The sequence below is a fragment of the Stenella coeruleoalba genome (genome assembly GCF_951394435.1).
Source record: "Stenella coeruleoalba genome assembly, chromosome: 2".
Taxonomy (NCBI): Eukaryota; Metazoa; Chordata; class Mammalia; order Artiodactyla; family Delphinidae; genus Stenella; species Stenella coeruleoalba.
In genome coordinates this window covers 77,432,520-77,446,651 of record NC_137147.1, presented here as the reverse complement: position 1 = coordinate 77,446,651, position 14,132 = coordinate 77,432,520, and the positions used below count along the sequence as shown (strand labels likewise).

General features: G+C 40.3%; 1 protein-coding gene across 3 annotated transcripts in view; it reads right to left on the bottom strand.

Moving 5' to 3' along the window:
• The window catches only part of FMN1 (formin 1), a 444,350-nt gene that overhangs the window by 245,180 nt on the left and 185,038 nt on the right, over nucleotides 1-14,132 (bottom strand). For 2 of the 3 annotated variants that reach the window (XM_079909633.1, XM_079909635.1), the window contains one exon: nucleotides 10,091-10,152. In XM_079909633.1, coding sequence (XP_079765759.1) covers nucleotides 10,091-10,152 — 62 coding nt within the window. Of the gene's footprint in view, nucleotides 1-7,692; nucleotides 7,821-10,090; nucleotides 10,153-14,132 lie in introns of those variants that run through there. The other variant, XM_079909634.1, reaches the window with a different exon arrangement.

Genomic DNA, 14,132 nt, shown 5'->3' with positions numbered 1-14,132 from the left:
AGCTTGTACAGGATAAAAATAAGGGATGATCTGCAGAAGTCTTTGCCACAGGATGAGGGGAAGAGGGAAAATGAAAAGTTAGAAAACCATTATACTAGAGAAAGTACGTCAAATCAGTTGACAAGTGGACAGTGAAAACAGAGCAGATTTAGAAACCAGACAGACCTGGTTAGGAGATCTTGCCATTCCGCCAGCCAGCTATGAACACGCAGGATAGCACTTAACTTCTGAGCCTCACTTGTTTCGAAATTACGTGTATAAAGCACCAAGTAGAGTGCCTGGCCGTTTGTACTTCATATTCAACAATTATGGTCATAACCATCTCCAATTAAGTCAGAAAGCAAAGGGTACTCAGCATTTAAACTCTGAAAATCAAACAAAGCTTCTCCCTATTGCTTCCTAAAAATGTAGTAGAGGGCTTCCCTGGTGGCGCAGTGGTTGAGAGTCCGCCTGCCGATGCAGGGGACATGGGTTCATGCCCCGGTCCGGGAAGATCCCACATGCCGCGGAGCGGCTGGGCCCGTGAGCCATGGCCGCTGAGCCTGCGCGTCCGGAGCCTGTGCTCCGCAACGGGAGAGGCCACAGCAGTGAGAGGCCCGCATACTGCACAAAAAAAAAAAAAAAAAATGTAGTAGAACACCAACCATACCCAAGTGTTTGCACGAAGAGCTATCTCTTGCTCACCCTTCCAACACAGCTGCCCTCTCTATTCCATCAATAGCCCTTTCAGGGAAGGACAGGAGGAAGAAAGAAAGGGAATAAGGAAGGAAGGAAAAAGGAAGAGAAAAGAAATGTAAAACCTCACAAAGGTCTAAAAGCTCCAAGGATGTTTGCTTGGTACGCATGAAACCATGGAGGAAAGAGGATGAGGACTTTCTTACTTAGCCTCTCCAAGCTCTATACCGGGGGTCACCAGCGTGGATGTCTACAGGGCCTGGCAATCCACATCAGCAAGACAACAGGGAACGTGGGGAAGAGTTGCGGCAAATTACGAGTACACGTGCTCATTTACATTGATTCAGGGGTGACTTTTTAAATGACATTAACATGAGCAAACTCACTCCTCTGGATTGTGTTTGACGGCGCCACAGAGTTAAGAACTCTTTGGCTCTCCTAATGCTACCTCTAAAACAGCTTTCTACTGAAACACCCTGAGTCACGACGAAATTTCTAGCAACGTCCAGTCATACTGCTCAGCAACTATTCATCATATTATGACTCATTGCCCAGCACTGCTGCAGGTAATGTGGGACCAGGGGACCTCAAAGACTTCTGGGATGAGTTGAGGCGGACACACGGGCCCACTCTTCCCAGGCCAGAAATAACTGAACTTCAGAAGGAAATGTAGACTACCTAGTCCTATACTCTTACTTTATGGGTAAAAAAACCTATTACTCACCCAATGGTACATGACTGTACAAAACACACAGCATTATGAAGCAAGGCAGGACAAGTGTGGGGAGAAGGAAGCACTCCCCACAGGAGTGCTCATGAAGTGCTCGTTTCTCATGAAGAGTCAAAAAAGCAAAAGCCGCTACCAGAAACTAACACAACATTGTAAATCAACTATACTTCAATTTAAAAACATTTTTTAAAAAGCAAAGGCCAACATTCAAAAAGTCACTGGTCCAACATCAGCCTGTCCCCTAAAGTCAAAAACTATTGAAAGGGCTTCCCTGGTGGCGCAGTGGTTGAGAGTCCGCCTGCCGATACAGGGGACACGGGTTCGTGCCCCGGTCCGGGAAGATCCCACATGCCGCGGAGCGGCTGGGCCCGTGAGCCATGGCCGCTGAGCCTGCGCGTCTGGAGCCTGTGCTCCACAACGGGAGAGGCCACAGCAGTGAGAGGCCCGCGTACCACAAAACAAACAAAACAAAACAAACTATTGAAAAAAGAATAACCATCTGGGGCCACATGAGTGACTCAAGTTCAGAGTTTAAGACTCGGTGGGGTTTTTACAGCAGCACTATTCACAACAGTCAAAACATGGAAACAACCTAAATGCCCATCATCAGATGAATGGATAAAGAAGATGTGGTACATATACACAATGGAATACTACTCAGCCATGAAAAAGAACAAAATAATGCCATCTGAAACAACATGGATGCAACTAGAAATTATCACACTAAGTGAAGTAAGTCAGAAAAAGACAAATACCACTTGATATTATTTATATGTGGAATCTAAAATACGGCACATGTGAACCTATCTACAAAACAGAAACAGACTCAACTCACAGACATAGAGATCAGGCTTGTGCTTGCCAAGGGGGAGGCGGGTGGGAGAGGGATGGACTGGGAATTTGGGGTTGCAAACTAAATATTACATTTAGAACGGATAAACAACAAGGTCTTACTGTATAGCACAGGGAACTATATTCAATCTCCTGGGATAAACCATAATGAAAAAGAATATTAAAAAAAAGAATGTGTGTGTGTGTGCGTGTGTATGTGTAAAACTGAGTCACTTTGCTGTACAGCAGAGATTGGCACAACATGGTAAATCAACTATACTTCAATTAAAGAAAAAGAAGACTCAGTGGGGATGTTTGGAGCCCATGGGCTCTGAAGGAGGTAAACAAAGCCGGCATCAGCCTCAATGATACAAATGAAAGTAAAGCACACACTCTTCATTCTACAACCAGTTTCCCTCTATCAGCAAATGCAGCTTGAAAAAATAATGGAATTACATGGGGCAAGACAGCATCTTGAAGGCTGAGACAAAGGGCTCCTGGGCTAAGTCAGCTAGGGAATTAATTGCTTTGTGTTTTCCATCAAAGTTCAACTCCAAATATATCTGCAAGCTTCTAGGTAGCCAGGGGCCCAAAAGGCATCTCAACACCAGCAAACCAGCAAATCTACTAAACTCCTAACATTGTACTGTATATACACAATGAAACAATAAATTAAAATAATATTTCCCAACACTTTGTCTTCTTTCCTGGCATCTCGGTAATGAAATATCGGCACTTAGGGGAATACCATAATGGTTTAATGAAATCATCATATTTCATATTTGCAAAAGCTTTGTTTATCAATCTACAAACTACTCCCCTTCCCTCAAAGTATTCTCCATAAATTAATACATTTAAATGTGTTGTGTTGATAACAAAGAACATAACAGATGGGAAAGGCTCAGGATGTACGTGTCTTTATAAATTGAGCTGTATCGGCTCGAGTTGGTACTCAATTTTGTTTCAACAGCAGTGTGTTTACTATTAGAAATGGACCAGTGGGGTGGGCTGGAGAGAGAAAAGGAAGTCTACAAGTTCCTCTTAGTGGAGGCCAACATACCATTTGGTTCTCTGGGGGACCACGAGGTAGAATGCAAGTTAATTTCTAGTTTGGCGCCCATCCCTGGATCATTTCACAGTAGGAGTTACCAGATTAGAAATGTGCCGGTGTTGCACAATGAGCAGGGGCCTGCCAGAGGCCATTGCTCAGTCAAGTTTCCCCTTAGTGAAGGACTGTGCCTGTGATGAATGGGGTAAATAGAAAACGTTCCCGTAAAGGAAATGTGACTGCTGGCTAGTTCTTTTTCTTCTGTCCCACAACCCAAAGAACATTAGTCAATAACAGATAAAACAATGTGTCATTTCCACGGCACTTACTTCCAAACTGCTGAAAGGGCTGGTCAAAAACAATATTCTTAAATTATCCAAGCTCCTCAAAAGCCAGATGTGGGGCACGCATTGTTTTTTTCTTCAACTTTCAAAATTGAAGAAGTCAAGAGTCAAAGAAGTCCTACCCGTCCCTCATGCTTTTCTCCCGTCAGAAAGAAGAACCGGCCCTCCTATCGAAGCTGCATTTACCATTCTGAGAAGGTGCATCCCCTCCCTGACTCAGGCATCCTAATCAGCACTGGGAGCTTGAGGGCAGAGTGTCACTGAACACCGGAACAGTGTCCCACAGAAGCAAGCAGAGCTGAGAAGAGGCCCCCCACCGGGTTAGAAAGGGGAACCTCCGGAAGAAGCTAAAAGGAAAACGGGGGAGGGGGGTGTAAATAACAGGGCTTTGGAGACTGAGTTACATAACCCTAAGGCTGAAAGGACACTGTGGTGGACAAATTGAAATTTTTAAACAAGTATGCTTGGGCCAATAATAAAAATTCAAAGGTACTATTAGTATATGGCCTGGTCCATCCCTCATTTTATAAATTAGGAAACTGAGTCCAAAAAATTGCCCGAAGTTCACATTGTTCTTCGTCCCCAAAGTAAGACCTCACTCCAGACCTTCTGTTTCTAGATCTAACATTCTTTCCGTTAATGTTGCATTGATTAATAGAAAGAGCATCGGCTTCAAAGTCAGACAGATCTAGGTGGATTCAAATTCAGGTTCCTCCACTTAACTAGTCTAGGACTTCTGACAATTCCTGGTCTCTGGGAGCCTCAGGCTTTGTCATGTATAAAATGGGGACAAATCTATTACTTTGCTTATATTTCTACATTTACTCTTTATGATACAAACACCAGATGCATAGAACAAAGGTCGGCACACAGTGAGGATCTGATTACATTTAGGTGCTAATGTTTTTGAATCATAGGTTGTTAGATATTTCAAAGAAATATCTATGTATCATCTATGTGCCAAGCACTTTGCTGGGTTCTTTCAAAGACAGAAAGAAAACTGCTCCCCCCAGGTGCCTACAATCAGATTAATAAGCAGGACCTTGATAGCATGAAAAGGTGATGAGACCACTCAAAGGATTTCACTTGAACTCAGATGTGCCTTGTACATTAAGATTATACGAATCAACATAGAGCAGTTCAGAAACATCAGTTACTTGGAGGAAAAAAAGAATTATGTGAGAAACAAGCTATACAGTCCTCCTTCCCTCCCTCCCTCCATTCTTCTCTATTCATGGTAAAGCTCTAACAGGGGAACAAGATACTTTTCAAATTTATTTGACCATGAAATACTTTTGTCAAGGAGCATTTCAGAGGCTCACCGTTCAGTAGAATGAGCTTTGGGAAAGCCCGGTTTAGACCCCCTGATATAGATAGAGCACAGATGCCGAAGAACAGCTGGAAGATCATGGAAAAGTCACCCTCAAAGAATAAGTCAAAGTCCCAGGGAAGTCCTCAACCAAACGAGCCTGAGGACCACTCTAAACTCAAGCTACCTAATTATAAGGAGACCTGTGCAGGGCAAAAGGAATGAGAGATAGTATTTACTGAGCATGTGTTGGTAACCGGGTATACGTCATATTGAACAATCCTAGAAGGCAGGCATCATCAAATTATCATAATTTTTTAAATTATTTTTTTAATTGAGCTATAGTTGATATATAATATTTTATAAGTTACAGATGTACAACACAGTGATTCACAATTTGTAAAGGTTATACTCCATTTACAGTTATTGTAAAATATTGGTTATATTCCCTGTGCTGTACTATATACCCTTGTAGCTTATTTATTTATATTTTAATATATAAAATTGAATTATTTATATAGATTATATTGCTTTATTGAGTTTTTTAAATCATAAAACTAGTACATATGCATGTTGAAAATTCAAGGAATTCAGAACTGCCTAATTAACAAAGAAAAAAATCCTAACCTGGCAACCACCGTAAACATTATGGGAAATAAAATTTTCAAATCACTATTTATGAGCCCACACAGGCACATACACACAATTTTTATATAGGAATCATACCACTAATAGGCAACTTAATTTTTTTTTACTCAATAATGTTTAATCTATCTTAAATATCAGTACTACATTCTACAGTGTAGTGAGCATCTGTTGTTTTTTTTTTAAACATCTTTATTGGACTATAATTGCTTTACAATGGTGTGTTAATTCCTGCTTTATAACAAAGTGAATCAGCTATACATATACATATATCGCCATACCTCCTCCCTCTTGCGTCTCCCTCCCACCCTCCCTATCCCATCCCTCTAGGTGGTCACAAAGCACTGAGCTGATCTCCCTGTGTTATGTGGCTGCTTCCCACTAGCTTATTTATTTTATACATAATAGTTTGTACCTCTTAATCCCTTACCCCTATCTTGCCCCTCCCCCCTTCCCTTTCCCCACTAGTAACCACTAGTTACTATATCTGTGAGTCTATTTTGTTAGATTCACTAGCTTGTCTTATTTTTTTAGATTCCACATATAAATGATATCATACAGCAATTGTCTTTCTCTGACTTACTTCACTTAGCATAACACCCTCTAAGTCCATCCATGTTGTTGCAAATGGCCAAATTTCACTCTTTTCTATGGCTGAGTAGTATTCCACTGTATGTACATATATGCGTGTGTGTGTGTATATATATATATATATCACATCATCTTTATCCATTCATCTGTTGATGGACAGTTAGGTTGCTTCCATACCTTGGTAATTGTAAACAATGCTGCTATGTACAGTGGGGTGCATGTCTTTTTGAATTAGTGTTTTTGTTTTTTTCAGATATACACCCAGGAGTGGAACTGCTGGGTCATATGGCAGTTCTGTTTTTAGTTTTTTGAGAAACCTCCATACTGTTTTCCACAGTGGCTGCACCAATTTATATTCCCCCCAACAGTGTAGGAGGGTTCCATTTTCTCCACATCCTTGCCAACATTTGTTATTTGTGCATTAATATGATTATTATTGCACAAATGCTGAAACTGAGAGAAGTCCCAGAGACGTTGATTAATTTCCTAATGTCATCGTGCAAGGAGTTGAACTGAATCCTGACTCGAAAACCTGAGTTCTTTCATACTCTCGTCACGCATAAAATAGTATCACACCTGGTTCTCTGACTACGATAAGACAAAGACCAACTATGTAAAGAAAGATTTTCCACAAGAGCTGTGACAGTGACTGTCAAACCTTGCTCCTTGCTCCTTGCTCCTAGACAATCCTTCATTTATACCGTGGTAGAATTAGTTTTATCACATGCCTTAAAAGGGCAGGTGTGAACTATGTTTCTACCCAATGGCCACGAACTTGTTATGCAATGGCTACCACAAGCAAAAATTTCTCAAATAAGTATCTGTAAATGTAAGGTGCCACTTTTTCAAAAATAAAATCAGTAACACAGAATTACTCAAAACTGAAAACTGAACTAGAGGATACTGAATATTATGAAGTGGTCATATACTCTCTACGGCAGAGTTTGCTAAATAAAGGGCATATTGGGCAAAATTTAAGAATTCTGCTGGTTATAATCATAAATGACATGAAATAGTCAAGCCATGGAAAATGTCTGACCTGCCACCACTCTCCTGCTGGAGCTTTCAGTAGAAAAGTCAGCCAAGTGCTTTGAGTTGAAGGTATATATAAATTGATGGAATTTGGAAATGGATTCATTCAAGTTATCAATAAGTTTTTGCTTTTGAACTACAGGGAGACTATGTATCTAAGGTGCTGCACGTTTTGAAAAGCTGGTCTCAGGACCAAGCCCTTTCTAGAGCACAGCCTTCGACAAATGTGGGCTACAGAGCATGCATGAGATTACAACTCCAGACTCCCCGCTTACAAGCCTTGGGACTCTGGGCTGAAAGTTTCACCTTCCAATCAAATCACTTAAAGTGATAAGGATTCCATTTTCCAGGTGGGGGAATTGAACAATTAAATGACTTCCCTACAAATCTATCGTCTAAAACAGAATAGCAAACTGAGTTTAGGTTCTCTGTTGAACCATGCTGTTTCTTTAAAGTCTATGAAAACAGTCTCAAAAAATTAAATGTCATACATATCAAATCTTGTATATGGCGATAGAATGGATCACTTTTCTTGTATCCTTTAAGCATGGAATCTTTCTTATTCTAGAAAGGCATTTTGAAGAAGTCCTGAAACACGTCTGACTTCTCCGTGACCTGTTAAGTGGAGAAAGAAAATCTAACAGGCAATGAAGGCTGCAAGTGGAAATCCATATAAAGAAATGAGTAAGGAAACAGCTGCTCACCAATTGTCTTTAACCAGTCCTGTGACAGGAGATGTGACTTTGTGGACTAAAACAGGTGGAGATGGTATTATTCAGCAAGTACCCCAAGAGTACAGCCAGGCTGGGTTGTTGTTTTACAAATATGTGTCTGTTCTGACTGGTTGGTGTTGCTACCCACTTAGTTATTTTCTACGTCTCCCAGAGAACAGGGGTTCATGACAGCATACAGGAGCCAGGCAGGGAAAACAGCCCACAATGGGGACAGTGGCAAACTGGAGAACACGTGTCCTCCTCGAAGTGACGTCTGCCCCTTACTAGAAATCTCTCCATATTTGAAACTATTCCTAATTGAATCTTTAAAATTCTCTGTTTGCCAACAAGACACTTCTCTAGGTCAGATGAGGAATAAGAGTTGCCAGTTTCCTATCGAGAGCTGTCAAGACTGCTGGACTAGTTCCCGACTACAGTTCAGCGTACAGATGGGGTACACTGCCCCATCTGTATGCTGATGGCAAGAGCGTGCCATTGCCACAGGGTTTCAGCAAGTTGGTATAAATCATCAATATGGGACTTTTTTTTTTTTAGTTTACTAACAGCACTACAAGAACATAATTATTTCAGAGATACTTAAAACTGAAGGTATAATTAGGAACATTTTTTAACGTTTACTACTGTCAATCATATCTTGGTCTAACCTTTATTTTAAGCGGAGATCATGATCCCAATATACCTCTTCCCCTTCCATTTACTCTTCTCTTCCCCTTCTCCAACCTTCTCCTAGTTTGAGATGTGAGATCACGGGACTTTTGTGGAGATGAAAAGACATGAAATAATGCACAGAATGTGCCTAGAAAAATGCCCAGCACAAAGGAAGAACCCGGAGATTGTAAGTACCTGTGGTTCCTGTGAATATTATTTAGCTGTCAAAGTCCTCCCAGGGCTGGTCTACAACTTGAGGAAGGTACTGTTAACTCTTATAGCTGAGCTGTTAAAAAAACTTCTCACGGAGTCACTTCTGTACCACCCTCTTTAGCAATCTGCCTCTTAAATTAATCCCTACCTTCAGCTTCTCTGAGACAGCTGAGAATCTTTTGCACACCAGAACAAAGGAAAAAAGGTGTCTGTAGAACCTTTGGCAACAAAGGAGATAAGGGCCTCCCCCTCTCTTTGTCCCCTAGGAGTCAGAGGTACTTTTCCACTTTTTTGTTTCTTTGTGAAATGGACTCATTCTCTCCTCCAAACTACTTAAACCAAGCTGGAGAGGGGTGGCCTGTATTCATACCCCATATGACTTATTTGATGATCTTTTTGCTACCTGCAGTGACTTCATATACAGTCCAGTACACCATCACAGTTATTTTAAAAAGGATATTATCACTTAATGGAAAGAAGAATATTTGATCCACACACTCACTGACTTAGCATGTAATGAGTTAGGCACTATACAGACTACCAAGTTTGATTTGAATTTCGCTAATATTCTCTCCTGAGATATGGGGTCAACCCCAGCCATCAGTAAACTAGAATCAGTGCCTGATTCAATATTGAGTTATGTGAAATTAAGACTCTGAAACTTCCTGTTACAGGCACAGCAAGCAAATACCAAACGTAGGGAATGATAATGAGTGGGGACAAAGGAAAGGATGCCTCAGACTTTCTGGGCTTCACAAAGGAGATCAAGTCAGCAACTTCCAAGCACTCCCTGGGGATACGGAATGGCTGGCCCAGCACAACTCTTCCTCCTACTAGGGCCACTTCCTTAAGTGCTTTAATCTGCTTGACATCTCATTGCAGACATATGCTAAGCGACAGATACGAACACATGGCTGGGAGGATGCCCAACAAAATAATTCGCACTGTGCGCAGGAAACAATTTTTCAAAGCCTTCTTCTAAACAGTAAAAGCCCAAATACTCTTATCTTCTTGCCTGCTTTCCAAATAAAACCATCATTGTCTCCAATCAAATCCTTTTCCCAAATGCATTTGTGGTATTTTTTTTTTTTTTTAAATAGGAATTGAATTCTATTAAAAATGGAGTTCAAGGCTTTCATCCCCAGGATAAACTCAAGGCCCGGTGGCAGGTGCAAGGTGCAGATGCTGTCTAGGTAAATATGTCAACAAAAGCAGAGTCTTTACTTCAGCACATGAGAAAACCAAGTATCAGTCTCAGATAACCAGTTCAGGAGAATCAAAGAGATATACCTGCAGGTTTTCAATTTCTTCTTTGTGCTCCCTCTTCAGGTGTAGAATAGCAGCTTGGTATTCTGTAATCACAAGAGAAGCCAATTACAAAGAAGCACAAAATTAGGCACAAAATTCAAGTGAATATTTCCAAGATTCCAGAGGCCCTCCTACAAGTCAACTGAGTAAATAAATACCACAGTTGGACATTAACCTGATAAGAGATGATGAAAACGGGGGCAAACCAGAGCAAGAAGCTCAGAATAGAAGGGAGATTTACTCCGATTTAGCAAATCCTGAATTATGAGACGTCCCAAATTAAGCAGATAGGATAGGGTTAAAAAAAAAAAAAAAGGTATAATAAGTGTTCCAGATAAAGACCGGGTCCGGTGTTTGTCTTTGAGGAGTTAAAGCCCCACAAAGAACAAATACAGTCATGTTAAGAGCAGACACACAGGAAATAAAAGAAAACGTCTCTACGTGAGATCACAGAACTCTATTTTTAACTGTTTCCCCCCCAAGAAAAAAAAGAAATCTCCATTTGAATAAGCAAGTACCCAGGGCTGATTTTAATCTTTAGATCACTTCAGAAAGTCAAGACCATTTGTCACGTGGATGAGAGACTCTAGGGTGAGTTGAGGTTGAAAGGAGGACAAAAATAAATTTCTGGTCCAATTTTCATCTGAGTCTAATAATGTTTATTCCAACAATAAGTCCTAAGTGTACACAGGAACTCCTGCCAACCACTCAAACTACCATCCCGCTGGCAAAGCATGAAGCACCCGGGATGACTTTATTTCCAGCGGGACAACTAAGAATGTGGGGTCAGTCACAGCACTCTACAGGCTGCAGAGAACCACAGAGCAAAACGCTAGAAGAAAAACTTGCTGTGGCATAAGTCGCTTTACTTTTTTTTTTAAATGCAAATGTGTTTGGGGCTGTGATTATGAGTAAGAAAGAAGTCATTTAGATGTCATTTAAAAATGTATGAAAAGGCATGCTATTTCTTCAGATGGATTCCAGAAATTCAGGCATGGAAGTTTAGGTTTCAATTCAAAAGCCGATGACACACACACTATATATAAAATAGATAACGAATAAGAACCCACTGTCTAGCACAGAGAACTTGTCTCAATACTCTGTAATGGCCTATATGGGAAAAGAATCTAAAAAAGAGTGGATATATGTATAACTGATTCAGTTTGCTGTACAGCAGAAACACAACACTGTAAATCAACTATATTCCAATAAAAAATTTTTTTAAAAAGTGGATGAGGAAAATCTCTGGGAAAGCTGTGAGAGAGAGGAGTGTTGCTGTTGATAACTGTGACTAACCACACCACGACTCAGATGGGAGATGTGTTCCACTGAACTACGACCCCTCAGCAAGTTCTGTGGGTTCTACATCCAAACCCTACCTTCAATCAAAGCACTTCTCACCAACCCCACAACCACCACTAGGGTCCAAACCACCACCATCTTTTCCCTGGACCACCGCGGTAATATGCTTTCATTCCCACCACCACCATTAACTCATCTCCTCACCGAAGCCTGAGCGATCTATTAAAGGCATGAATTGGATCATGTCTCATTCCTGGCTTTCCACTTGGAGTAAAATCAAAACTCCCTGCAGGGCTTCCCTGGTGGCGCAGTGATTGAGGGTCCGCCTGCCGATTCAGGGGACACGGGTTCATGCCCCGGTCGGGGAGGATCCCACATGCCGCGAAGCGGCTGGGCCCGTGAGCCATGGTCGCTGAGCCTGCGCGTCCAGAGCCTGGGCTCCACAACAGGAGAGGCCACAACAGTGAGAGGCCCACATACCGCAAAAAAACAAAAAACAAAAAACTCCCTGCGGCAGTCCATAAGGCCTTTCATGACCTTACACCTGCATACCTTCTACATGCCACCTTCCCCTCTCACTACATGCCAGGCACATTGGCTTTCTTGCTATTCCTTGAACTTGTCAAGTTTTCTACCTCAAAATCTTTACTGATATTGGGGACAATAATGATGGATTGCATTTACTGAGCACTTACTATGTATCAGGCCTTACCTAAGTATTTCATATGTATTAACTCATTTTGTCCCCACAATAACCCTATGATGTAGGTACATTATCCCCATTACAGATGAATAAACTGGTGCATAGAGAAGCAGCTTATCCAAGGAAGCTGAATAAGGTGCAGAGCTAAAATCATGCATGATTCAATGGGTGAACGTATAAATAAACTGTGGTATATCCATAGAATGCAATACTCCTCAGCAATAATAAGGAATGAACTACTGATACATCAACAAAGACGAATATCAAAGGCATTATGCAGAGTGAAGGAAGTCAGTCTCAGAAGGTTACCTATTGTTTAATTTCATTTATATAACATTCTGGAAAAGGCAAAACCATAGGGATGAAGAACAGACCAGAAAAGCAGTGGCCAGAAGTTAGAGATGGGGGGAAGGTTTGACTACAAAGGGGCAGCATACAAAGGAATTCTGAAGGTGATGTAACTATTCTCCGTCCTGATTATGGTGGTGGTTACATGAATCTGTACATCAGGTTAAAACTCAGAATCAGAATTTTCATACCAAAAAGAAAAAAGTTAACTCTATAGTATGTTAATTTTTAAATATTACAAGTATTTAACTTTTCAATGTTTTCCCTAAGAGATTCAGCATAACACAAGAATACCTGTTACTATCACTTCTATTCATTGTTTTCCTAAGGGCACTAGCAGATGCAGTAGGACAAGAAAAAAAAGAAACACATGTGCATACACACATATTTTTATATATAATAAAGGAAAAAATAAAGCCATTATTCACTATGATTGTGTATTTAGAAAATTCCAAAAGATTCTGCAGATAAAATGTTAGAATTAATATGTGAGTTTAGTAGAGTTGCTGGATATTAAATCAGTATACAACAATCCTGATATTAGCAACAGTTTAACAAAGAACACTTGACACAGTACCTCTAAGAGCATAAAGTACTAAGAACCTTACCAAAGATATGTAAGATTTCATATGAGAAAATAGAAACACTATATTACCGAGAAAGACACAGAAAGTGAGCAAGCCATGTTTTTGATAAGACTCAATATTGTAAAGATGTTTATTTTTCCAAATTGATCTACAGATTCAATGCAATCCCATTCAACATTTCTAAGGGGTTTTGTTTTGTTCAAACTTAAGGAGCTCATTCTAAAACGCTTATTGAAGTACAAACGTGCAAAAAGCCAGTAAGGGCCAAGAAACTCCAAGTAAATATCAAAGTAAGACAACTTGCCTTACCATCTAACAAGAATTACCTTTCCATATCACAACCTAATTAAGGTGGTGTGGTACTGAAAGAGGAATAAGAGACAGACAAATAGACTAGAGAGCCCAGAAATATAACATAAATTTATGGTCACTAGATATGACAGAAGCAACACAAAAGATCTTTCTTTAGAGTAAGAGTAGTCTTTTCAATAACTATTGGCTGGGAAAAGTGGATATTCACATGAAAACTGGATCCCAACTTTATACCATGTAATGAGCTAAACTGTAAACAATGGAACTGTAAGTACTTTATAAGATAACATAGCATAATATGTTTATAGCTTCAGGGCAGGGAGGAATTTAAGATTCAAAAAAGCATCACATATAAAGGAAAAAAAACTAATAAACTTGACTGTATTAAAATTAAGAACTTCTTTTCATCAAAATATGCCATAAAGAGAGAGAAAAGACGAGCCACGGAGTGGGAGAATATACTTGGAACAAATAAAGATCTAGTATAAATATATGTAAATAGTTCCTAAAAAACTATGGAAAATGAAAAATGGACCAAAATGTCAATAGACACTCTAAAAAGAGGACATACAAGTAACAGATGAATTGAATGGTGCTCATTCCCAATAGTAATCAGGGATCGAGCTGGACAAAACTGACTGCTGGTGAAGATGTGGAACAATGGAAACTCTCACACCCTTGTGGCAGGAGCGCAAACCGGTACAATCACTATGGAAAATGTTTGACATTTTCTGATAAAATTGAAGATATTCATACCTCCTTACCCAACAAT